The sequence below is a fragment of the Zootoca vivipara genome, chromosome 1 (genome assembly GCF_965207765.1).
Source record: "Zootoca vivipara chromosome 1, rZooViv2.hap1.1, whole genome shotgun sequence".
In the NCBI taxonomy this organism is placed as follows: domain Eukaryota; kingdom Metazoa; phylum Chordata; class Lepidosauria; order Squamata; family Lacertidae; genus Zootoca; species Zootoca vivipara.
In genome coordinates this window covers 104,632,932-104,656,847 of record NC_142582.1, presented here as the reverse complement: position 1 = coordinate 104,656,847, position 23,916 = coordinate 104,632,932, and the positions used below count along the sequence as shown (strand labels likewise).

General features: G+C 43.5%; 2 protein-coding genes across 3 annotated transcripts in view; both read left to right on the top strand.

The window, feature by feature from the left end:
- ABCD4 (ATP binding cassette subfamily D member 4) overlaps window positions 1–23,916 on the top strand; it is a 352,667-nt gene that overhangs the window by 37,563 nt on the left and 291,188 nt on the right. The window lies entirely within an intron of this gene.
- LTBP2 (latent transforming growth factor beta binding protein 2) overlaps window positions 1–23,916 on the top strand; it is a 137,836-nt gene that overhangs the window by 85,960 nt on the left and 27,960 nt on the right. Inside the window, exons 10-17 of the mRNA XM_035108559.3 lie at window positions 8,080–8,202; window positions 9,913–10,077; window positions 12,395–12,625; window positions 14,587–14,606; window positions 18,457–18,496; window positions 20,069–20,167; window positions 22,888–23,013; window positions 23,267–23,395. Coding sequence (XP_034964450.3) covers window positions 8,080–8,202; window positions 9,913–10,077; window positions 12,395–12,625; window positions 14,587–14,606; window positions 18,457–18,496; window positions 20,069–20,167; window positions 22,888–23,013; window positions 23,267–23,395 — 933 coding nt within the window. The remainder of the gene's footprint in view (window positions 1–8,079; window positions 8,203–9,912; window positions 10,078–12,394; window positions 12,626–14,586; window positions 14,607–18,456; window positions 18,497–20,068; window positions 20,168–22,887; window positions 23,014–23,266; window positions 23,396–23,916) is intronic.

The window sequence follows — 23,916 nt, the reverse complement described above, 5'->3', positions numbered from 1 at the left end:
TGTTTTCTGGTGGTTGTTTTTGAAAAGGGATTATGTTCCTTATGCCCTAAAGCAATCTTAGCTGTAGCAGTTTTATTTGTGTAGGAGGTGTTGAGAGGAAGGTTTAAAAGTGAAAGTGAACAGGTGTGGGGAAATCTGTTATTAATTTATTTTTTTTAATGTACATCCTGCCACATGCGTTGAAATGCCTTAGGGCAGTTAATGCAACAATTTAAAAACAATAACATCTTGTTAGTGCAATAAAATTAGTTAACAATAAGCAGGGTAAATAACAGTTATGAAACACTTATGCTTACAACAAGTCTGGAATAAAACTCATGTCTCTCCAAATGCCCACAAGAATATTAAGTAACTGATCTCCTAAAAATGAAAACTCTGCAGGCCTTCTGAATCTATGCAGGGAAGAAGTTGGGTGAGGAAAGTGTCCCCACAAAAGATGCTCCCGACACCAGATAATGCTGGTATGCTGAGCATCTGATTGCATAAGTGTATGAGATGGATCATACAATTTTATATCCATACCAATGGTTTATATATGGTTTCAAGAACTGGAATTTGCTCTGTAGAGTGATGGAGGATTAAGGATGGGGGAGAAATTCGATTTGTTTGCACTTTAATACGAAATGACCTAATTTGCAGTTCTCAAGCCAATATACAAACTGAAACACAGCTAACCTTCAAAATTTATACTTCTCTGGATTTTACGGTGTGGTTCTCCCACAAAACAATATGTTTAAAATGCATATAATTGCGGTAAATGTGCTTACAAATGCTTGCAAAAGTATGTACCGGTATGTGACCGGATGCACACTGGATGAATGCTGGTTGGTTCTGCTTCAAAGCCATAGCACAGACGGATTCTTGCTTTCAAAATTCCTTTTGCTTTAGGTCGAATGAGGGCTGTATACCTCTTACATTTTTGCTAATGCATCTTGAGATGAAGTTGGCATTGGACTGGGCCTCTCTGGGAATTTCTACTTGTTCTTAGTGCAAATTCCAGATGCTGTTCAAAGCATAAAGCCCAGTGTCTCCTCATAGTGGTGGCAGGAATGTCATCGTTGTTTCTCTATGATCTCCCCCTTACAATAAGCTGTGAGATTCTACTTGGATGGCGTAATGCAGAGTCTTAGCTTGGATTTGTGCAAGTCCATTGATGGATGTTCTCTTGACATGTTTCCTTTAGCATGGAATTCCTCTCATATTGAACTGATTAGCGAATCACCACAGTTCTGTTGGTCTCAATCTTTCTGACTCATAGCTGATTTGTAAACCATGATTGCTGATCGGTGATCTTCAGGCCTCACAAATATATATAGTGCAGGGCAGGTATAATGTATTTAGGTGTTGACACTTTCTGAGAGAGACTTTATAAATAGGTTGCACTCTGTGCCTGAGTGGCATGAAAAGTTGGCAAGCGCATACTCCCAAACCTGCTTATTGACACAATATGAATGTGGGATTGGAGTGGCTGTTTAACTCCATACTGGAACTGACCCTATGCAGCTTTCTTATCAGAGATGTATGGGGGACTACATTGCTTGATGGGTTGGTAATTCTGGGGGGGGGCATTCCCAGGGGAGTTGAAGGAGGCAGTAGTGTGCCCGCTCTTAAAGAAAACATTGTTAAATCCTTCAGATCTATCCAATTACCGCCCGGTTATGGACCTTTCGTACCTGGGTAATGTAATTTAGAGAGAGGCTGCCGAACAGCTTGGTAGGTTTCTGGATGAAACATCGACCTTGGATCCATTCCAGTCTGGCTTTCGCCCTGGACGTGGGACCGAGACGGCCCTAGTTGCCCTAACAGACAATCTCCGTAGGCAGCTGGACTGAGGTGGGTCTGGGCTGCTGATTCTTCTAGATCTGTCAGCAGCCTTTGACATGATTGACCATGAACTATTGGACCACCACCTTGCAGACGGGATTCAGGGCACAGTCTTACAATGGCTGCACTCTTTCCTGACAGGCTGGGGACAGAGGGTGGCACAAGGTGAGAAGTTGTCATCGCGGCACCCCTTGGCTTGTGGAGTGTCACAGGGCGCAATTCTCTACCTGATGCTCTTTAGCATCTTTATGCGCCCCCTTGCCCAGCTTGTTAGGAGTTTTGGGCTGGGTTGTCATCAATATGCTGATGACACCCAACTTCATTTGTTGATGGACAGCCATCCTGATTCGCCCCCAGATACACTGACCAGATATTTGGAAGCTGTGGTTGGATGGTTGCGTGGGAGCCGGTTGAAGCTAAATTCTTCAAAGACAGAGGTCCTCTGGTTGGGTCGAGACAACATGGGGTTGGGGGGCAAACTTCCATCCCTTGCTGGGGCACAATTAGTGCCAGCACCTTCTGTCAAGAGTCTGGGTGTAACCCTCGACACCTCCCTCTCTATGGAGGCGCAGGTTACAGCTACAGCAAAGGCGGCATTTTTCCACCTCTGCTGTGTTAAGCAGTTGGTTCCTTACTTTTCTCGCCCTGATCTAGCCACTGTGACCCATGCGATGGTCACCTCCAGGCTTGATTATTGTAATTCGCTCTATGCGGGGCTGCCCATGAAGCTGACCCAGAAACTCCAGCAGGTGCAGAATGCCGCGGCGAGCCTGCTTACAGGGTCCTCACCATGGGACCACATCCATCCCGTGCTACATCAGCTGCCCTGGCTCCTGGTGAAGTACAGGGTCAGGTTTAAGGTCCTAGTTCTAACCTTCAAAGCCCTATACGACCTGGGACCCTTGTACCTGTGGGACCGCCTCTCCTAGTATGCCCCGCGGAGGACCTAACAGTCCACAAACAATAACATCTTGGAGGTGCCCAGCCTCAATGAGGTTAGACTGGCCTTGACCAGAGCCAGGGTCTTTGCGGCCCTGGACCCAGCCTGGTGGAATGCTCTGCTGCAAGAGACCAGGGCCCTAAGGGGCTTTGACATCTTTCCACAGGGCCTGCAAGACGGAGCTGTTCCACAAGGTCTTTGGTCGGGGCCCAGTCTGACCCCTCTCTTCTTACAAAACACTGCATACAAGAGGCCTCTTTAACTTTTCTCACCGGCTCATGTAAATAGCTGAGCCTGGTGAGTACTTAAGGCTCCCAACCCCTATAGTTGTAATTTGTGGGTTGTCATCTGGTTTTATGTGATTTTAATCCGATTTTAAGCTGTATTTCACTTGATTGCTGAATTTTATGTTTTAATGTATTTATATTTTGATGTTAGCCGCCCTGAGCCCACTTCTTGCCAGGAAGGGCGGGGGTATAAATAAAAGTTATTATTATAATTATTATTAATGGAGAGGGAGATCCTAGCCTTCTTTAATCCAGCGCTCAAAAGCAACACTGCCTCCTCAATTCCCCTCTGCCTTGCATATAGCCTTCTATTTTTAGGAGCTCTTTGCTGTGTTTGCACTTGGTTCACCTTCTGGCAACTGTGGAGTGTGTGCCCAGCAGACCACATTTTGCCCAGAATCTGGATCTGAAGGCCTTGCCTAGGCACTCGGAGCCATTTGGCTCAATGAGCACTGGAATGAGACCACACAGGATGCCTGGGATCCTCCCCAAGTGGGGGAGAAGAGTAAACGAGATGCTTAAAGCTAATTTTTCAGGGTCTTTGGCTCTGCTTCTGTTGCCAAGCTGGAAAAGAGCCAACAAATGAATGGTTAACCAAGTTTTTTTTTCTTCTTCCATTCTTTTGCTAACACAGCCATATAAAGTGGTCTTATACTAAATCAGGTCATTTGTCAATCTGGATCAGTTTTGCCTACGCAGATTGACAAAGACTCTGTGGTTTTAGGCAGGATTCTTTCCCAATCCTACCTGGATATGCCAGAGATCTTTGGCTTTTTAGCATGCATTGTTTTTGCTCGGCCATTGAGTTATTGTCTCATCCACCATGTGCTAAGGAGAAAAAATGCCAGTTCCCTTCAGTAGTGGTAGAGTTCAGACATTACACTATGTGTGTATTCTCATGCTGACAAGGTTTAATTTGAGCCATGTGCAAGGAATACCTCATTCTGGAAAATGGGAAGTAAAACAGAAAGATTAGAGCTCCTCTGAGCATGTGCCATGCATCTTTTCTTCACTACTGATAACCCCCCACCCACCCACACAGTATTAGCAGGCAAATTTCAAATGTTGGGAGATAAAAATGCTCATAGATCCCATGTGATAATCCTTATGGAAAATGTGTGTCCTTTCACTGCTAAGAACATGGAATATTCAGAAGAAGAATGGGGAGATAAGTATTTCACAATCCACTGAATAAGATTTTATATACAGAAAACCCCCCTTTTTAGGTGTGACTGATAATGTGTGTGAATGCACACATGTGCATGGCACTGGACTTAGAAGTGACCCAGAAATGTCATAAAAGATATCACTAAAAGGGAAAAATGGAGGCGGGGTGGGGTGGGGTGGGGCAGAGCGGGGGCAGAACAAGGTGTTTCAATTGCACACAATTTCACGTAAGCACACAAAGACCTGGAATGGAACCCCTGCACAAATTGGGGGTTGCCTGTAATTGCCTTTGTTTTCAATGTAATTTTAAGTAGCACAGGTTTGAATGGCACAGACAGCACAGCTATCTATTCAACCAAGCATTCAGCAATGTTGGATGGGATTCACTTAACAAATCCCATCAGTGGAAGTCCTGTGCAAGGATTTCTGCTTGTGCAACATTGCTTCCCCCCAAAAAAATTGGCCCTAGGGGTGGGGAAGATCACCCAGAACAGTGCATGGGGAGGGGAGAGGGGGGACTGTTGTGTCTGTCAAGCTGAAATGCTTGCTGTTATGGAACAATCACCTTAACACAACATCAAATTCTACCCATTGTTCTGTGGTTACAATCCTTTCCATCTTGCAACTTGCATTGTCTTGACCAGTAAAGAATAATCTACTAATAACTACCTATTCTGTGTTTCTTGTTCCCTCTGGCCATCATGGAAAGAACTCTCCCCAAATCTTTGGAAACCTGGTTTTCTCAAAAACCTGACACAATTGAAAGGGCCCCTTTGTTTGTTGTGAGCATACCATGTATCTCAGCTGGGCTGTAAGCAAGTTATTTGGGCCCCTTCTTGGTGACGCTACTGAGTGATGGGGCCAGAAGAAGCTGTTACCTCTTCCCTCCTGGTGTGTTGTTGATCATAGTTCTTCGCAGGCACCTGCCACTTCTGGGAGCTTCGCCATGATTAGCAAACAACGTCTGACCCTTTCTAGTCCCTGGGGGGGGGGGGGTCAGAGGCCATAAAGCCCAATTGTGCTGCTGGCATGGCAAGTGGAAAGAACTTGCCAGAGGTCATGTGGTGGGTTGGTGCAGAGCAATTTAGCACATTCTGTTTCCCTGACAGCTCCTTGAGATCTGGAGCCCTCCCCACCAATCTGTGCTTCCAAATTCTCGTGCAAATCTTTCCCATTATTACAGGAAGATGTTTATTTAATCTAATGCTGTAGTGTGGGCATCCTGTCAATGGATCATGTGCAAATAGTGCCCCCACCTGCTCATGTAAAGGAATGATCACTTGTGACCCATTTGTGACATTTGCACACATGTGGCTGAGAGTGTTTTCATACGTCAAGCTTTGTGTTCATGTTTATCCGATGTTGATGCAGAAAAGGAGGTCTAGGAGAAGCATCCGCAAGGAGATTAGCATTATGGCTAGGATGTGCTTCACATTCACATTACAATCCAGAATCAAGCCAAGGCTGCTTTAGAGTTCCTTTTAAGTGATTCTTGTTTCAACTGGAATTGTAGTGTGAAAGTATAATGTACATAGGCCAGAAAACTCATTATCATTGCAGATGCATCTTCTCTTATTTTCTGTATGATGAGACATTCGCATAAATAGCTAAGAGCTCAAAAGTGATTTAAGCTTTGTGTGAAAATGCCTTTCAAGGTCTGGAGAAGTGCAAGAACATGACATGGCATATGGTTTTAAAACTATAATTATTAAGGTTATTTATGTATGCTACTACTGCGGCCCATGTTTTGTTAGCCCCCAAATGGAAAACAAGTGAGGTCCCAACTAAAGAAGAATGGCAACTTAAGTTGACAGAATATGCACAACTCGCAGACTTAACATATAGAATAAGAGAACAAGAAGAACATATGGGAATATATGGGAATTAATTGTGTACAGCTGAAACACTGGCAGCATTAAGATAAATTCAACAGTGTAAACAAGTTTTGATGGATGCAATAATGGGAATACTGAATGGTATAGTTTTTGTAAAATATGCAGGGATTTATGATATGTAAAATGAATCATGGAAAGAGAAGAAGGGAATATTTTAAATTGTAAAACAGAATATTCATCCATCTATCTATCATCTATCTATCTATCATCTATCTATCTATCTATCTATCTATCTACCTATCTACCATCTATCTATCTACGGTATCTATCTATCATCTATCTATCTATCTATCTATCTATCTATCTCCATCCTATAATTATATAGTTGCCCTAAACTGGAAATCCATACCACATCTTGTGTGACTGATTACTTTGGGAGGAAGAGAATTCAGAGTGTTCTGAGCCCCACAGTACAAGATAGAACCTCAAATTGGGCTAGGTAAAACTAATGGCCTGATTCTGTTTATCAGGAGTGGGGAACCTCAGGCCTGGGTTCTCTGCCCAGTCCTTGGGACTCTCCTCGGACTATGCCCCCTCTCTCCAAGCCACCTCCTTCACTGTACTGGTCCAACTTCATGCCTCCTCAAATGCTCTGAACTATGCCTCTTCCTTCCTTGAACACAACATTCATTTTTAAAAGAAACAATAAACAAGATAAAAGACAGGCTAAAGGAACAAAGAAGGCAGTTCCGTCTAAAATTCCATCTCTAATGCCTAAACCACAGGAGGAGAGAGTGCTCTTGTGCTCATGTTCCATTCTCTTATTTCCCACAGGCATCTGGTTGGCCACTGTGAGAACAGGATGCCGGACTAGATGGGCCAATGGTCTAATCCAGGCACCCCCCAAAACTTGGCCCTCCAGCTGTTTTGGTACTACAACTCCCATCATCCCTAGCTAACAGGACCAGCAGTCAGGGATGATGGGAATTGTAGTCCCAAAACAACTGGAGGGCCGAGTTTGGGGGTGCCTGGCCTAATCTATCAGGCTCTTCTCATGTTCTTTTGTCCTTAAGGTTTTAACATGGTGCCAAAAAGATTGCATTGCAGCATTGGACAGCACCAGAGGGCATTCCAAAGTTGGGCCAATCCCACAGAAAGAAGCTGTCTTCTTTGTGACTACATAATGTACCTTTGTTGAAGAGGGTACTTGAAGAAGGGCCTCTACAGAAGTCACAGGCAGGCTGGTAGGAGAAGATTTGTTCCCTCAGATAAATCCCCCAGGCCATTAAGCACTTGAGAACACCATCACCTTAAATTGGATTCTGAATAGGCTGTCAATGTAGTAATAAGAGCAACCCTGACTACACCAGACAAAATTCTGGTAGCCAGATTCTTCAGTAACTGAAGCTTCTAGGTTTTCTTTTAAGGACAACCCCATGTGACACATCACAGTAACCCAGCTGAGAGGCTACCAGAGTGGGAATCGCAGTGGCAAGCCTATTTCTGGAATCACCAGACTCAGTCTGAAGCTGGTAAAAGACATTTGGCTTCAAGGGGAAATGCTGGAACAAGGAGGTGCCCCCCTAATGGCTTGGCTGCTCTTTCAGGGAGAATGTAACCCCACCTAGAACTAACTGTACACCAGGTTCCAGGACACAAGAACTGTTTCATCTCAGTGCCTCCATCTTGTCAGGATTTAGCTTCACGTTACTGGCCCTCATCTATCTAGCCCATTACTGAATCCGACTCTTCGAAGTGCTTAATAGGTAGCTCTTACAAAGTCACCTGCCTCCCAACCTTTCCTTAACAGCTCTAACTTTTTATATCTGTTTATACTTGTGGCCCCCGCCTCCACCTGTGAGCCCCCGCCCCGCCCCCAGCATTCTCTTTTGCTTGGTGATCCCATCGCCTCTGCTCTGTCACATCAGGACTTGTTCCCTTTGCAGGCAGATCCTCCTTGCAGTGCCATTTGTGGGCAGCACCAGAATAGGTTGGCTAATCTTGTTCTCTCTGTTCACCTTTATAGATATCAACGAATGTCTAATATTTGGCATATGCAAAGATGCAGAATGTGTGAACACTCGCGGCAGCTTCCTCTGCACTTGTAAGCCTGGAACCATGCTGGACCCATCCCGCAGTCACTGTATTTGTAAGTGTCCCCAGATAGACCATAACAACTCCCCCCCCCCAATCCATCTTTTTCCCATTAGCACAATAACTGTATGGGTTAGATCAGGCATAGGCAACTTTGGCTCTCCAGATGTTTTGGAACTACAACTCCCATGATCCCTAGCTAACAGGGGCAGTGGACAGGGATCGTGGGAGTTGTAGTTTCAAAACATCTGGAGAGCCAAGGTTGCCTATGCCTGGGTTAGATCATAAGGAGTTTGAAGGAGTGGGCAGTTACACCATGCACCCAGGCCCGTCCTAGCCATAGAGGCTAGTGGCGCGGAGAACCACGGTGCCAGGCGCTGGAGGGCGCTGGAAGGGCGCCAAGTGAGCGCAGGGTTCCGGCGATCTGGCCAGGACTGCGCTCCACAAGCTGAGAGGCTGCGCCGCGTCTCTCTCCTTCTCCGAGGACTCCGCGCTGCGTCTCCTTCTCGTTTCCCCAGCGCTGGGTTCCGCTCAGTCGAGCTTCGCCACCAGCGCGCGCACAGCGCCCAAGCAGCTCTTGCTGGTCCCACATTGCATGCGCTGGTGGCGAAGCTTGACTGAGCGGAACCCAGCGCTGGGGAAACGAGAAGGAGGCGCAGCGCGGAGTCCTCAGAGGTGCCCTCCCGCTGCTGCCGCGGTCCACTTGGCACTCCCGGGTCCTTGGAGAGGCTCTGGAGCCAAGTCTGGCCGCTCAGGAGCTGGTTTGGCCAGCAAGGCGGGAGGGGGCTGCCTGTAGCCCACCAGCTCATAGAAGGGCGACTGCCTCAGCATGATTGCTTTGGTGCTGCACTTTCAGAGGGGGGCGCTGGAGGCACCTTAGCGCCAGGGCGCTGCATGCACCAGAGAGTCTAAAACAAGAGGAAGATGCTTTCCCTTTTGCTTCTGCCCATAATGATGATGTCATCGTTATGAACCAAAAGAGACTTGCCAACTGTCCCGCTTTGGGCAAAAGACCCCCTAATTTTTAAAGCTGCTCTGCTTCTCTCTTTTAAAGTGAATTTCCCAGTTTTGCCTTTGTCCTGATCCATTTTGCCTTCGTTATAGTTTCCTATGACATGTTATAGTCGATTCAGGAAAATTTTCCCCAAGCTGACTCAAATTTGGTAAATCTAAGCACAAAAGCCACACTGCTCTGCTCCCCTCATTAAGAATTTAATTTGAAATCTTAACTGAAATGTGAAGTCTTGCATAGTCTTGTTGCAAAACCTTTGGCATGAGCTACCAAACTCTATGATTTGGCAAAGTTTCTTAACTGTTTGGTGGTGAATTTATTAGCTAGCAAGAGATGATACATAGATTCAAATCTCAAAGTAGAATAGTGTTTTAATCAACTCTTCATCTTAAAGCATGATGAAATTAAGCATCTGAAATGCTTCTTGACTTTGAATTCAATTCAATTAAATGTGTATTAAAATAGCTCCACTGTTTTTCTTGCCTTCATTTTCACTATTGGTGAAGGAGTGGACAAATGGGTCCACTTGGAGATGAACAAGAGGAGCTTAACAGTAGGATCCCTATACATGTTTGCTCAAAAGTAAATACCGCTGTGTTCAACTGGGCTTCTAGTAAGTGTCATAGGATAATTCCCTTTTACCGGGGAATAAATCCCATTGCACAGTAGGATTCACTACTGAGTAAACATTCATAGGATTGCACTGAAAATCTTTGCTTTTCAAAGCTGACTAATCAACCATTTGTGTTTCAGCGGATAAAGCAGTTTCCACAGAGCAGGGGCTGTGCTATCGCTCAACTGTCAGGGGAGTCTGTGCCCTGCCACTCAATCAGCACATCACCAAACAGATCTGCTGCTGTAGTCGTGTTGGCAAAGGGTGGGGAAGGAATTGTGAGACGTGTCCATTACCAGGATCTGGTAAAAACTCTGCTTGTTCTTTTGGACCTTTCCCCCTGCCCTTTCACTTTCTGCAGATTTTAAACTAGTGGCTACTTAGGGTATTCCGGCTCTTTATCAGAGCAGCAATACCATTTGCAATTCTCTGCCTGAAATGGGATTATAAAGCCTTTAACTTAGAGACATGTGATGAAGGCTTCTCCAGTGATATACTGTATTCCTTTTCATCTGATGTTGTTACTTGCCTCAATTCGGCAAAATCCATCATATCTGCAGATGTTTGTGTACTTTAAAATTATATCCCTGTAGTATTTTAGTTAACCGATGGACAACAGAAGTGGATTTTGCAAGCCCTTATGGTGGCTAAGAGACTTATACCTCCCTGTCTATTGCACAATCTGATCACCTCCCTGCCCCGACTGCATTCAAACATATTTCATATAGGCATTAGTGTCACACGGATACATACTTGAACATCTATAGGGCTTATATTAACTTATACGTTTTAATTAAGATTTGTGTACTGATGGTCACTGCATCCACAATGTAAGTTGATGGTGGTCTATTGTTATTATAATGGTTATTTTTGTATATTATTATTATTTTGTTTTTTCCTCTCTCCTTTAAAAATAAGAAAGAAAAAAAGAAAGAAACCAGATTAGTCCAGTGCCACTTGTTGACTATTTGTCATGAGGTAGTGTGAATGTATTTGTCATGAGGTAGTGTGAATGTATAGCATTAGATAGAAAATGAAGTATTAGATAGAAAATGATAGTATTAGATAGAAGTATTAGATAGAAGTATTAGATAGAAAATGAGGTATCTGAAGAAGTGTGCATGCACACGAAAGCTCATACCAAAATATAAACTTAGTTGGTCTTTAAGGTGCTACTGAAGGAATTTTTTTAGATAGAAAATGAATCATTGAGCACTCAAAAGACCATAAGCACAGCATAAGAAACTGAGAGGAATAGAGAATTATAAGTATGGCCTCTCAGCCCTCACACAACACTGCCTTACAATAAAACTTTGCCCCTTCCTGCACCTCCTTGTAGATACTCTGACAGGGGTAGCCAATGTGGTGCCATCCATATGTTGTTGAACTCCAGTTCCCAACAGCCCTAGCCAGCATGACAAATAGTTTGGGATTATGGGAGTTGCAGTCCAGTGACAACTGGAGGGCAGTGTATACTGGTTAGCCTGCACTATGAAGGCTTCTGCCTTTCTGTAGTTGCAGTCAGTGAGTGCTCAAGCTGCACCAGACATGAACCAGTTTAGCATTTCTCATTAAGTGCTGGAAAATGGACTCTCAATGTGCATTTACTTCTGAACATTGTGCCAGCCCAATACACTTTGCCACCTGAAGCAGATTTGAAACACCACCTACTGCCTTTGGGACCAACACTTAAAAAAAATCTTGCTGCACTATTCAGGCACCAGTTCCTGCCTTCATCTAGTCCCCCGCCCTTTGTGGTGTTGCCTGAAGCAGGCTGATTCACTCTGGATGCTTCCTGTTTTTTATGTGGTTCCAAGCAGCAACGATGTAAACAAAAAGGAAAAAATGTATCTTAAAGATGCTGGAAAGGATGGATATTTATTATTAAATTAGCTAATTTAATAATAAACATTCGTCCTTTCCAACTTCTTTAACATACATGGTTTCTTTTTTTGTTTACACCACTCTGCTGTGAAGCAGGGCAAGGCCTGTGTTGCCAAATGAACTTTGTGGATGGCCCTATCAGATATGCCCAAAATCTACAGTGATGAATTAAAAGGGGGTTTGGGGCTTGCAAAACTTTATGTCTGTTTATTTGACCTTTGTCTCTTATGCAGCCTTAACATGCAGTAGATCCCTTGGTCTTTTTGTTACACAGCTGCTTCTCTTTGACACACACACACACACACACACACACACACACACACACGGGGGGGGTGTTTCCATGTGGTTATATTTTATTGTCAACTCTGACAGAAAGGGCAGCCAGTTTTGAGTATCGGTTAACAGTAGTTTGCATTTACTAACAACACACCCAGCCCTGCAAACATCTTTCTTTTTGCTGGCAACTTCCAGCCTTCAGTGCTGGTTCCAAGTGGGTGTAGTCTAAACATGTTTTACACATGTCAGAGAACTGTGTTTCGATTGTGGCAGATACCTTAAATAAAGAAGAGGAAACATGGCCCAGCATGTCTTAACGGGATAGCAGAAAAACAACAGTATCCTTACTAATGCATTAGATTGCGAGAGATGTCTTTGTGCTCTTGGCTATTACTTTTGTAGCTTTCCCTGTTCTCTGCTTCATCAGATTGTATATCATGTATATCTCTCCTTTCTTTGCAGAAGCCTTTAAGGAGATTTGCCCTGCAGGGCACGGCTACACTTACTCCAGTTCTGACATTCGAATGTCCATGAGAAAAGCAGAAGCAGACGAGCTCCCGCTCAGCTCAGAGGAGCAGAGCAAAAACAGTGGCCGGCTTCCCAGCTGGGCAGTAAGGCAACAACAGCTGCAGGAGGTCTTGCGTGGAGATGTCGTAGACACGCTCCCGGGGGCTGACACCTCCGCAGGAAAGGGTATAGTAATACTCGTGTAAATCCAACTGGTTTGAGTGAATTAAAGGCAGTTCACAAATTTCCAGTGTTGGAATGGTTTCAAGAGTCTTCTAAACTTGCACACGAAAGCACACCAGGACTGTGTTATCTCAAACTAGTTCATCAGGCCTCCTTCCATGATGAAACTTCAATAATACTAGGATGAAAACAAGTACGGCGGAAACAGATAACAAAACAGTAATATTTACCGTAATAAAACAAACAAGAACAAAACAAATAGCAGAGCAACAAAAAATAGTGGGGTAGGAGAGCTGAAATAAATTCATATCTGGCAACCAATGTGCTCCTTTGGTTTCAGATAGTACATGGGTAGACGAGTCTAAAAAGCCCAGGGCACAAATTTTCATGGCCCACTAGCGCAAACCGATGTACAGTATATTTTGCTGTAGGAGGCTTAGTTTGGTCAGAAGTGAGTATACACTTCCAGACGTAACCCTAAATACATCACTTCTGGTAAATGAGCCACCATAGCTGCTAGAAGGCCATGAAAATTCATGTCACAGGCTTTCGAGACTCGTCTACCCATGTACTTATCTGAAACCAAAGGGGTGCCTTGGTTGCCAGATGTGAAATATATTGGCATTGTTTTCAGCTCTCCTACCCCACTAAAATCCCTTTAAATGACTTAGACTGTGAAGACAAGCACCCTTCACACACTACACAGGTTGCAAATGGGGCAGCTGTGCTACACTGCTGGTCCCACTCCAAACACCCACACATTGCACTGTGGCATGTGGCAGCACTGCCCCTTTGGGTATGTGGACATGCATAGAACATAAAAAGGGCATACTTTTGCCCACCTACAAAAAGGAGAGGCAAACAAATTAATCATCCTGAGGGGAGGGTAATCCAAGGTTTGGGGACCACTATAGAAAAGTCCCTGGTTCGGGTAGAACAGGAGTTGCCAACATGGCACCCTTCAGATGTTTCAGGATGCCAATGCCCATCTTGCCTGACCATTTGCCTTGCCTTGTTGACTGTTCCTGAATCTCAGGAAGGTTCACTTCATATCCAAGTACTGTACCTTACATCTGGCTAATGGTCTCAGAAACGAATGCTGCCGTCATGGATATGCTAATAAAAATACTTACTTTTTGTATAGCATATCTAAGTGCTCAATCACTTCATGTGCATTATCCTATTAATTCTTGAAGTGCTGTTTTCAGCATTATAGAACTCCTTCCCTATGGGGTTCTAGCATCTAGTTTCATTAGACATCTTCTATTGTATGCTGAAGATGTACCTTTCTACCCTGGCCTCTTGATAATTAAGGCATTTTTGTGGGCTCAGCCTCTTCTTTGTTTTGTTTAATCTAGACCAGGCATCCCTAAACTCGGCCCTCCAGATGTTTTGGGACTACAACTCCCATCACCCCTAGCTAACAGGACCAGTGGTCAGGGATGATGGGAATCGTAGTCCCAAAACATCTGGAGGGCCGAGTTTGTGGATGCCTGATTTAGACTCTGCTGCTTTTTTCTAGAATTGGTTTACTTGCTTTTTTAACCATGTACAATTACTGTTATATAATTGTATGATTGTACTGATCCAAGCTGCCCTAGACCTTAAAAGTGAAGGGTGGGTAAGAAATATTATAAATAAATACATACATGGGAACAACATGTGTGCCGCCTTGGTTTCCATGGCAGAAGAAGGGCAGGGTATAAGGGTAAGAAAACGAATAAATAGAATTTCTGGGAGGTGGGGAGGACTGAAGCTAAGGAAGCAGAGGCTTGCCTGAAGCCACCAGGCAAGTTCAAGTCTTGAGCAGTGGCATTACTGAGTGACACCTCAGTGATAAAGTGTAAAGTAGCATTTGTGCAAAATCAAACAAGGAAATTTGAATTCCAAAATGAATTCTGACTGCACTTTCAAATTTATTTAATTAATGCACCTACAAGTAATTCTCTTCTGTCATTTTACAGGGGATTCTGAAGAAGATCAGGTGAGTAAAATTTCTGCTGCTAGCAACTTAGAGGCTTAAAATGCAGTGAAGTCATTTTTCCTTGCTGTGTTTCAAACCACATTTGCAGAGTGTTGTTCATGTCAGAGAGGGGGTAGGAGTACCTTTACATGACTTTTTGGGTTTCCCCATTCCCCTCTTGTTCGTGATGCTGTTATCTACACACGACTGTCTGAAATATTCACATTACTGTTTATTCCGCATCCAGTTTTCTAGTTGGATTGAAGCTGGTTTTGGGGTGTGTGTGTGTGTGCCTCAAACAGCAGTGTTTGTCAGGGAAACTACAGGATCAATATGAATTGCAGCTAATGCCATGTGAGTATGGCTTCAGAAATAGCAGTGGGAGTGTACGGAATACAAAGTAAGCACTAATGTGAGCATACCCTTAATGTTTGGGATGTACATCGCAAATGTGTAGTTAAAGAACTGAATGAATGAAGAATAAACCATTTTCAGTAAATACTTCCTGAAGTTTTAATAAAAAGTGATATGGAAGATCCACCTTAGGGTTAAAACAGGGGTCCTCAAACTTTTTCAGCAGGGGGCCGGTCCACTGTCCCTCAGACCTTGTGGGGGGCTGGACTATATTTTTTTGGGGGGGGGGAATGAACGAGGGACAATGAGCGGCTTGCGAAAGGGCTCTGGAGAGGGACTGGCACCAACATAGCCCAGCCCTCTTCCTCCTCTAGTCAGGGCAGGGAGAAGCCAGGAGGAGGGAGGGAGGAGGCGTCGCTGCTGTGTGAGGGAGAGGGAGGGAGAGGGAAAGAACACGTGCGCTGGCGATCCACGTGCTGGCAATTCGCGTGGTGATTCCCGGCCCATCCGCGGGCCGGATTTAGAAGGCAAGTGGGCCTGTCCCGGCCCACAGGCCTTAGTTTGCCGACTCATGGGTTAAAAGATAACCTTGTAAATTCATCCTTGTAATGTCCTCATTTAAAAATAATTAAATAAAGACTTGGAATATGTTTTTTGACGTGATATACCAGATCCTAAGGTGCAGAGCAGAGAACAATCAAGCCCTATTTTTAGTGGGCCATTTGAAAGACAGGAAGAAACAAAATGTATAATGGATACCTTAGCAGCTGCTAAAATTGCTTTAGGGACATCTTGGGAAAGGAAAGAATGCTTCTAAAATGTCTGCCACGTTGCGCAGTGAAATTAACTTCATTTTAGAGCAACCCTAACTGCAGGTTGAAGAGGGCTAGGAAGGAAGGAAAATGAAAGAAAGATTCAGAAACATCTGGCATATTGCATAGAGAAATTAACTTCACCATTCAGCAGTCATTGCTGCTGGTTAAAGGGGGTTGGGATGGAGCAAAGGTGCCTCTTTAGGGCTGGAGAAGAGTTTTGCTGGTGGAGGGACATGCCCTTTAAAGAGACCTCCACTGCGCTGGCAGATACCTCCACACCACAGGCATATATCTCTGTGGAGGGCAGTTAAAATGATAGACACTGAAACAAGCATTCCAGGAGCAGGGCATGGACAGGATGGCAGCAATTTGAACCCACTGTATCCAAGTCCCCTTCCTTCATTAGACACCAGAACCAGTGCCCCCCACCTCAGCCTGGAGCAGCCCCCCTTTCTCCACTGGAAACCATGTGTAATTAAATCACATGGGGGTGGGGAAGGACAATATATCCTCTGCACACAAACATGCACACCCCCAACATCTAACACCTTAATCAGCAAAAGGTGGCACAGCTTTTGAAGTGGCTGTTGATTCACCAGTTTCCCATCCCACTTAAGATTGTACCGTAAGAAGTCAAAATATAGACTTCTAATTCTTTAATAGCTGTTGGATGGAATTTGTGCTCTGTCAGAACTGAATTAATATCCAAGATAAGTCTCAGAGTATCTCTTTTCAATAGTATGAGCGCTCCATCGTTTCTTTTGTGTTTTATTGATACAATGGAAAAAGATGTGCAACAAAAGCCTGACTATTTAATCACTTTATGTTGTTGTTAAGATCACCTATCACCAAAAGTGTAATTACTGTCGTTAATTTGGAAGACTCTGTCAGCAGCAAATTTAGAGAAGTGTTAACTCTGTTATAGGCAGTGCAATAGAAGTTCAGGTGTTAGCAGGCAAAGGAGTTTGATTGCTTAGTTTTTAAAACACCTTATGCAATTCCATGTCTTAATGCATCAAAGACTCTTTCGCACTACTAACAACAAGCATTTCAGAGACCTCCCCAAAGGTTACTGAGAACCAGCGAAAGTCACATTCCATGTTATCCTTATCTGTCTGTCTTTGACAGAGGCTTCCTCTCTAACACGAAAAACAACCAAAATGAAAAAAGCACCACAGCAGCTGTATTTTGTTCTTTATTAAATCTTAAACCCCCAGCACCCTTTATTGCAGAAGCAATTTTGGACAGATGCTGCTGCTGCTGCTGCTGCTGCTGCTGCTGCTGCTGCTGCTGCTGCTGCTGCTGCTGCTGGTAGTGGTGCTGATGTTTTAAAGGCAAGTGGTCTTTGCAATGAAAGAAGGCTATTGGATCTGCTCACCTTCTCAGAAAACTTCATTGAAGTTGGTTGACTTTTGTCAGAAACCTAAGGTGCCTCCAGACTGTCAGTATTTTGTGGGAGGGATTCAAGTGTATACCAAGACTTTAGATCAATTAAACTTTGCTCAATTAAAGTGGATTAAAGGGCTCTGTTGACTTAGCACACTGTTTCCCAAACTTGGGTCTCCAGCTGTTTTTGAACTACAGCTCCCATTATCTCTAGCTGGCAGGACCAGCAGACAAGGATGATGGGGATTGTAGTCAGAAAGCAGCTGGAGACCCAAGTTTGGGAAACACTGACCTAGCACAACAAGTGCACTTTAAAATAACAACCAACCACCTACAGACTTCTTGCAATGGGGAAATACACTGAAAAGTGCGGAATGAACAAATGATTAACAAGAAGACATGTAAACACTCAGCAAGCAATTCTGGATGAATGCAGGATGAATGCTCATTGATAAATAATCACCCTGTAAACAAATCAGAATGAATGTTCAATTAAGAGCAGGCATAGTCTACCCACCATATAAGCTTTGTGCACTCGAATCAGGATGAATGCTAAATAAACAGGTTTTCTGGACAAAATAAAAAAAATTCCTTCAGTAGCACCTTAAAGACCAACTAAGTTTTTATTTTGGTATGAGCTTTCGTGTGCATGCACACTTCATCAGATACGTTTTCTGGAGGAAGTTTTCTGGCCGTCAGTACTAAGGCAAGTGAATCCAGCTGTTTTATTTGCAAAGACCACACCCCTTGAGATAAGATTTCTGTTGAAACACATTGAGAATAAAGGTTATTGTCTTCCTTTACAGCTGTTGGTTTTTCCCATTGAATTTTTTTGCAGCTGTTTGATCTCATGTTGCTGCTACTTTCTTTCCAGTGCCTATTTTGGCACCTGCTGAAAATGGATAATCAGTATGCATGTCTGGCTGCAATGTAGAATGAGATTAAGAGGGAAAAGCAGAGCATTTCAAGCATCTTGTTCCTGATCATGTACCACAGCCCTGTTTGTAGTTTGGAGGATGTGGAACTTGACTAATTAAACTAGTGTGTCAAAGAACTGGGAGTAAGATTATTATAGATGAATTTGAGCAAATTTAGGTACCTAGGGTGTGATTGCACTTCACTAAGGATGATATTTTCATCTTAATAAACTGTGGGTATTGTAAATTGGCAACAACACCTTTCTCCATTGATACAATACACTGAAGAGGGAATAAAGAAGAAAGCTCCTATAATGGGGAAATTGTTTCTTCCTGGTTAGGTGAATCCTGCCTGATTTCTGTACAGCCAATCATTGCATTTGTATTTTTTGTTCACAGGTTGCAGAGGATGTTATCGAAGAAACTGATATTAGCCCAGGTAAATTGCAAAGTAACTTGCTGAATCCAGTAACTAAGAATGGGGCCAAAAAAAAAAAGGATGAAAAATCTCGGATGTGTACTGATAATTTTGGTGCCTGGGAAAAGGAAAATGTTTTTTTTTTCAATGGGCTCTTCTAAATATGGTCTATAGTTTATTGCATGGTTATTTCTAGGCAGAAGAACTGGGCAGACACTGAGTCTGCTGCGTGGGAGGAGTCTGGGAAATATTGTATCTTTCACAAGATGCTCTGCGAAATGTATTTGTGTTTTAGTTTTAGCTTTACAGGCTGCTGCATAGGCTTTTTTTTTAAAAAAAAGGTTTTGTTTGATTTACAGTACAATCCTCTGTATGTTTACTCACAAGTCTGGCTGAGTTTAGTGAAACTTGCTCCCACGTTAAGTGTGCATAGGATGGCACTATTAGAAGAATTAATAATCAGCATGGGAAGCAATTCTCAGATGGTAATATTCAAAAAATGCATAGGGATCACTAAAAAGAAAGATATATAAATATTAATTAAAAGCACACGACTAATACAAAACTCAATACACATTATGAGGTTTAAGGATGCTGTATATCTGTCATGTTTCATGGAATATTATGTTGCCTCTTTTAACAATTTTATTTTTACTATTGTGTTGTAAAAGCTTTTGACCTCCACCAACTCCTTCCCTGCTGTTCCATCTGCAAGGTTTATACATTTTATGTACATTTATTCACAAGTTAGCTGCACTGAATTCATTGCATAGGATTGCATTGTCTAGTGCAGGCATGTCCAACTTCCAAGAGACTGCGATCTACTCACAGTATATATATATATATATAAACTGGCAGTGATCTACCCATTGTCATTGGAAGATTGACCAGAGTTGTTGAGCTTTTTTCTTTTTTTGACTGGGGATCGACCAGGTACACCCTGCAACCTAACAGGCCTGGTCTAGTGGATCCCTGCTCATATTATCTAGCATTACTGCAATGCATTGTATTGCATATAAGGCTGCCTCTGAAGACGGTTTGCAGCCTTCAGCTGGTGCTGAATTTGGCAGCCAGGTTGCTCACAGAGGCAAGACGGTTTGAGCATATGACACTGATCCTGGCCCGACTGCACTGGCTGCCAGTTAGCTTCCAGGCCCAATTCAAAGTGCTGGTTTTGATCTTAAAAGCCTTAAACAGCTCAGGACCGCAGTACCACATGAATGGCCTCTCCCCCTATGAACTGACTCGGATCCTGCAACATGAGAATGGGCCTTTTCTGTGGTGGCTCCCCATTTGTGAAATGCTCTCCCCGGGGAGGCTCACCTCCTGCTGCCTTCATTACGTGTCTTTAGGCGCCAGGCAAAAACGTGTCCCTATAGCCATGGCTGAGTAGCATTCTATGTCCTTTTAAATGTGTTTGTGGGGGGGGTTATTGGTTTGTTTTTGTTTTATTATGTATTTTGTATTCTCATTTTGTATTTTTATGTTGTGAAACCGCCCTGTGATCTTCGGATGAAGGGCGACAAACAAATTCAATAAATAATGATAAAACTGGGTCATAGTTGGTTTCACTTCTCTTTATATCTTTTGCAGTGGATGTAGTAAAGATTTCTCCCCAATTTCCTGCCCAGCCACTACCAGGATCTATAGGGGAGGATACTGCTCCAACAGAGGTAGCAACACTATTTACAGGTATGCCAGCAATGCCCCAGTATTATTTATTATTATTTATTATTATTTACATTTCTATACTACCCTTCATAACAAGAACCATGGGAACTGTAATTTGTTAAGGGTGCTGGGAATTGTAGCTCTGTGAGGGGTAAACTACTGTTCCCATGATTCTTTTGGGTGGAGGTGTGCTTAAAATGTATGGCTAAGCCAAACTAAGCCTGCTGATGCACAGACCAAAATTTGTGGCTACAGTACTTTCTTCTTCCCTCATTGCCACCGCTGCTGCTTTCATACTATTGAGAGCTAAGCTATGGTTTGGCTTAACATTACATGCAAACTTGGTCTTGTGTTTTGTCTTAACTCCAAACAAGCCACAACTCATGGCTGAGGTTTGTTTTTGGCCAACCGCTCAGGGTTTGTCTGGGCAAAGGAAATAGAGATCAGATGAAGCACTTCATGTGGCTCAAACAAGAGACCAGGCTGCAGGAGAAAGATGTGATTTACTGATCTTAAAAGGAGATGTAGCAATCTCTTTGTTTTAAGCACATTTTCAAACGTGGTAGTTCTTTTAATTTTTGCATTTCTTGACAATGAAAACTTACATTGGCCTGAATTTTTAAATGCATTAATCTTCTTTCCTGCTTCTGCTCTTTGTACTGTATTAATAACACTTATAAATGATGCATCCCAGCCTAATAATAGCTCTTGAGTATTTCTTGTGAAAATAGCCTCCCCACACAGCTTTTTCAAATCACTGTTATACTTAGCATGTGGTGCTTTTTCAGTGTTCAAAGCAGTCTACGCAGACCTTATCTCAGCAATGTGTACAACAACCCTGTATTATTACTGTAGATTGAAAGGCTTGGGGCTCATCCACACTTGTGTTCGTCCCACCACTTTCCCTTGGGGAAAACCTGCTCTTTACCACTGAATTGGAGCAAACATCAGTCAGGTTTTCTGCGGATTGATGTTTGCTCTGATTTGGCAGTAAAGAGCAGGTTTTCCCTGGAAAAGTGGCAAGACAAACGGAGAACTGCTGAGGCCCATGCCTGGAGAGCATGGGACAAACAGAAAACCTCTTGAACCCGAGAGAAGGCTTGCCCAGAACAACCTAGTGGCACAGATGATGTTTGAACTGGGTGCTTCCTGGTTCACAGCTCAGCCTCTTAGCTTTTATGCTAGTTCAAAAAGAGGTTTCGCACTATCTAGCTTCACTCGGAAAGAACAGCTGGGCCAGGCTTCATATACTGTGTGTTTTAGTATTTGAAAGACACAGTGAATTTCCCTTTGATTCTAATGACATAGGTGACTAGGCTCCCAATTTGGCCCAGACAAGCATGGTCTTGCCAGATACCCTGTTTCTCATATTTTAAGACATACCCATAAAATAAGCTATAGAAGGATTTTTAAGCATTCAAGGAATATAAGCCATACCCCAAAAATAAGACATAGTGATAGGCGCAGCAGCAATGGCGACCGCGGCAGGAGGAGGAGGAAAAAAATAAGACATCCCTTGAAAATAAGCCATAGTGTGTTTTTTTGAGGAAAAAATAAATATAAGACGTGTCTTATAATATGAGAAACACGGTACTCATTTCCATGCTGCACACTGTCTGCAGGGAAAGTGCATAGAAACCAAACAACATCAAATAGACTCTTCCTAGCAAACACAGAAGTAAAACCAGAGTCCCTTTTATATAAAAAAGGAGCACTTATGGACAATGGAATGGCAAAGATTAGAAGAGTTAGGACCTCCGCTGTTGAATAGGCAGGGTAGGAAAATGTGCAAAATGTCTCTTGTCCTTTACAGAGTTGAGTCATGGGGGTTTTCTAGTGGAGTGGGAAGTTCTGTGACCTCAAGAGACAATATGTTTACTGCTTAGATAACAGCAGCTGTGTTATTTCAGCATTGTCTAATGTCTGGTAGTTCTACCAACATCCTTACACTTGTACAGTATTAAACTTTCTTGGAAAGAACCTCTCCCACAGTCTGGCTCTCAATAGCCTTTTTGTCTGAGTGGTTTGTTTTTAAGCTGGTTGGATGACAAGGTTGTTTTAAGGGCTCATCCCAACTTCCTTTTGTGTCACATTCTAGGTACAGGTCTGGGCTTTAAAGCTCTGTGTCTGAGTGTTGTTGGGGTTTTTTGTCCCAGCGTTTCCCCCAGGAAAACCTGTGTTTATTTCACTGAATGGGAGAAATAGCAATTGGGTTTCTGTGCATTGCTATTGCTTCAAATCAGCTGTAAATGATGGGTTTTTTTGTGGGGAAAGCTCTGGGGCAACCGCCCCCCCCCCAGCCCAACTCTTGAAAACACAGACCTGTGCCTGGAAAAGCATGTTCCAAAAGGAAGTCTGGATGAGCCCCAAGACTGTTTAGAGGCGTGGCTGCCATTCATGCTCTTGCTTCTACTGTTGCTGAGTTGAGTTCCACTGCCCTGATGAGCTTGACAATGAATTGATGCAATCCAAAGTGGAAACAACTGGAAGCAGAATTTTGTACACTGATCGTTCAGCACATGCCATGCTATCCCCTTTTGGCACTATTTAAACCAATGGCTATTGCCACATCTTGTGGCAGTCAATTATGTAAATCAATAAGAACATGGGAAGAGGTCTTCGGAATCACCTTGACAGTTTACAAGCCCTCTCAGGGCCTCGGACAATTCATGTGCTTTAAAAACCGAGAAACCACAGTGTTCACTGCTTGTCTCCTGACAGTATCCTTTCTTCATTCTCAGAAATGAGTGCCTGCTCCTCTTCACCCAACATCTGTGGTCCAGGCAGCTGTGTGAACTTGCCAGGAGGATATGCCTGTTTGTGTTACCCTGGTTACCGGCAGCATCCAAGTCACTCCTATTGCATTGGTATTTCATCGACACCTGGTTTTGTTTCTATGGGAGAATTGTATATTTGGGGCAGCAAGATACTATCCAAAGGACCACTTTAAAGTTCAGAGAATGCAGTTGGGAAGCGCCAGAGCACAGTCAGGATGATGAGGAAACGTCTTGCATGGCCTTTAGATTCCAATCTACAGTCTTACAGTCCTTGAGCTACCTCTAGAAAGGACAGAGGTGCATAGTAATGCCAGCTGACTTTGATTATCTCCTCTTGTTTCAGATGTTGACGAATGTGAGAGAAATCCATGCAGTGGGAAAGGCCATTGCCTCAACAACGAGGGCTCCTATTCTTGTCTCTGTTTCTCTGGGTACACCCTTTTCAGCTCACAGAACACACAAACGTGTCAGGGTGAGTTACGTTTTTGTGGCACCCACCAGTAGAAGATAAAGCAAGTTGCCTGACTGAGTTTCTCTGCATAGGAGAGAAGTGTGCTTTTGATCTGTCTTGTAGCTGGAACTTTTCCTCCTCTGCCTCCTGGGAGTGGGACAGCTCTGCTATCTTCTCTGTGTCCAAGAAAACTTCCTCTGGCAACTTTTCCTACCTCTTTCATTGGCGCTTATATATGGGAACGGAAACTGGACTAAGTGGTCTGAAAGTCGTCATCCTCCGTGTTCTTTTATGGCTTTGTCATTAGACTGGATCACTTTCAGATTTCCTAGGGGTAGGGGGAGTGAATAATGCATCAGCAAGGTGGTGATAAACAAATGGAAGAGCAACAGTAAGGACTCATCCACACTTTTGCTTGTCCCTTGCCTAGAAAGTGTGGGTCTGAGTGGTTTCTAGGCACAGGTTCAAGCAGTTTTCCCCCTTGCCCCACTCCCTTCCCAGGTAAAACCTGCTCTTTAGTGCTAAATCTGAGCAAATGCCTA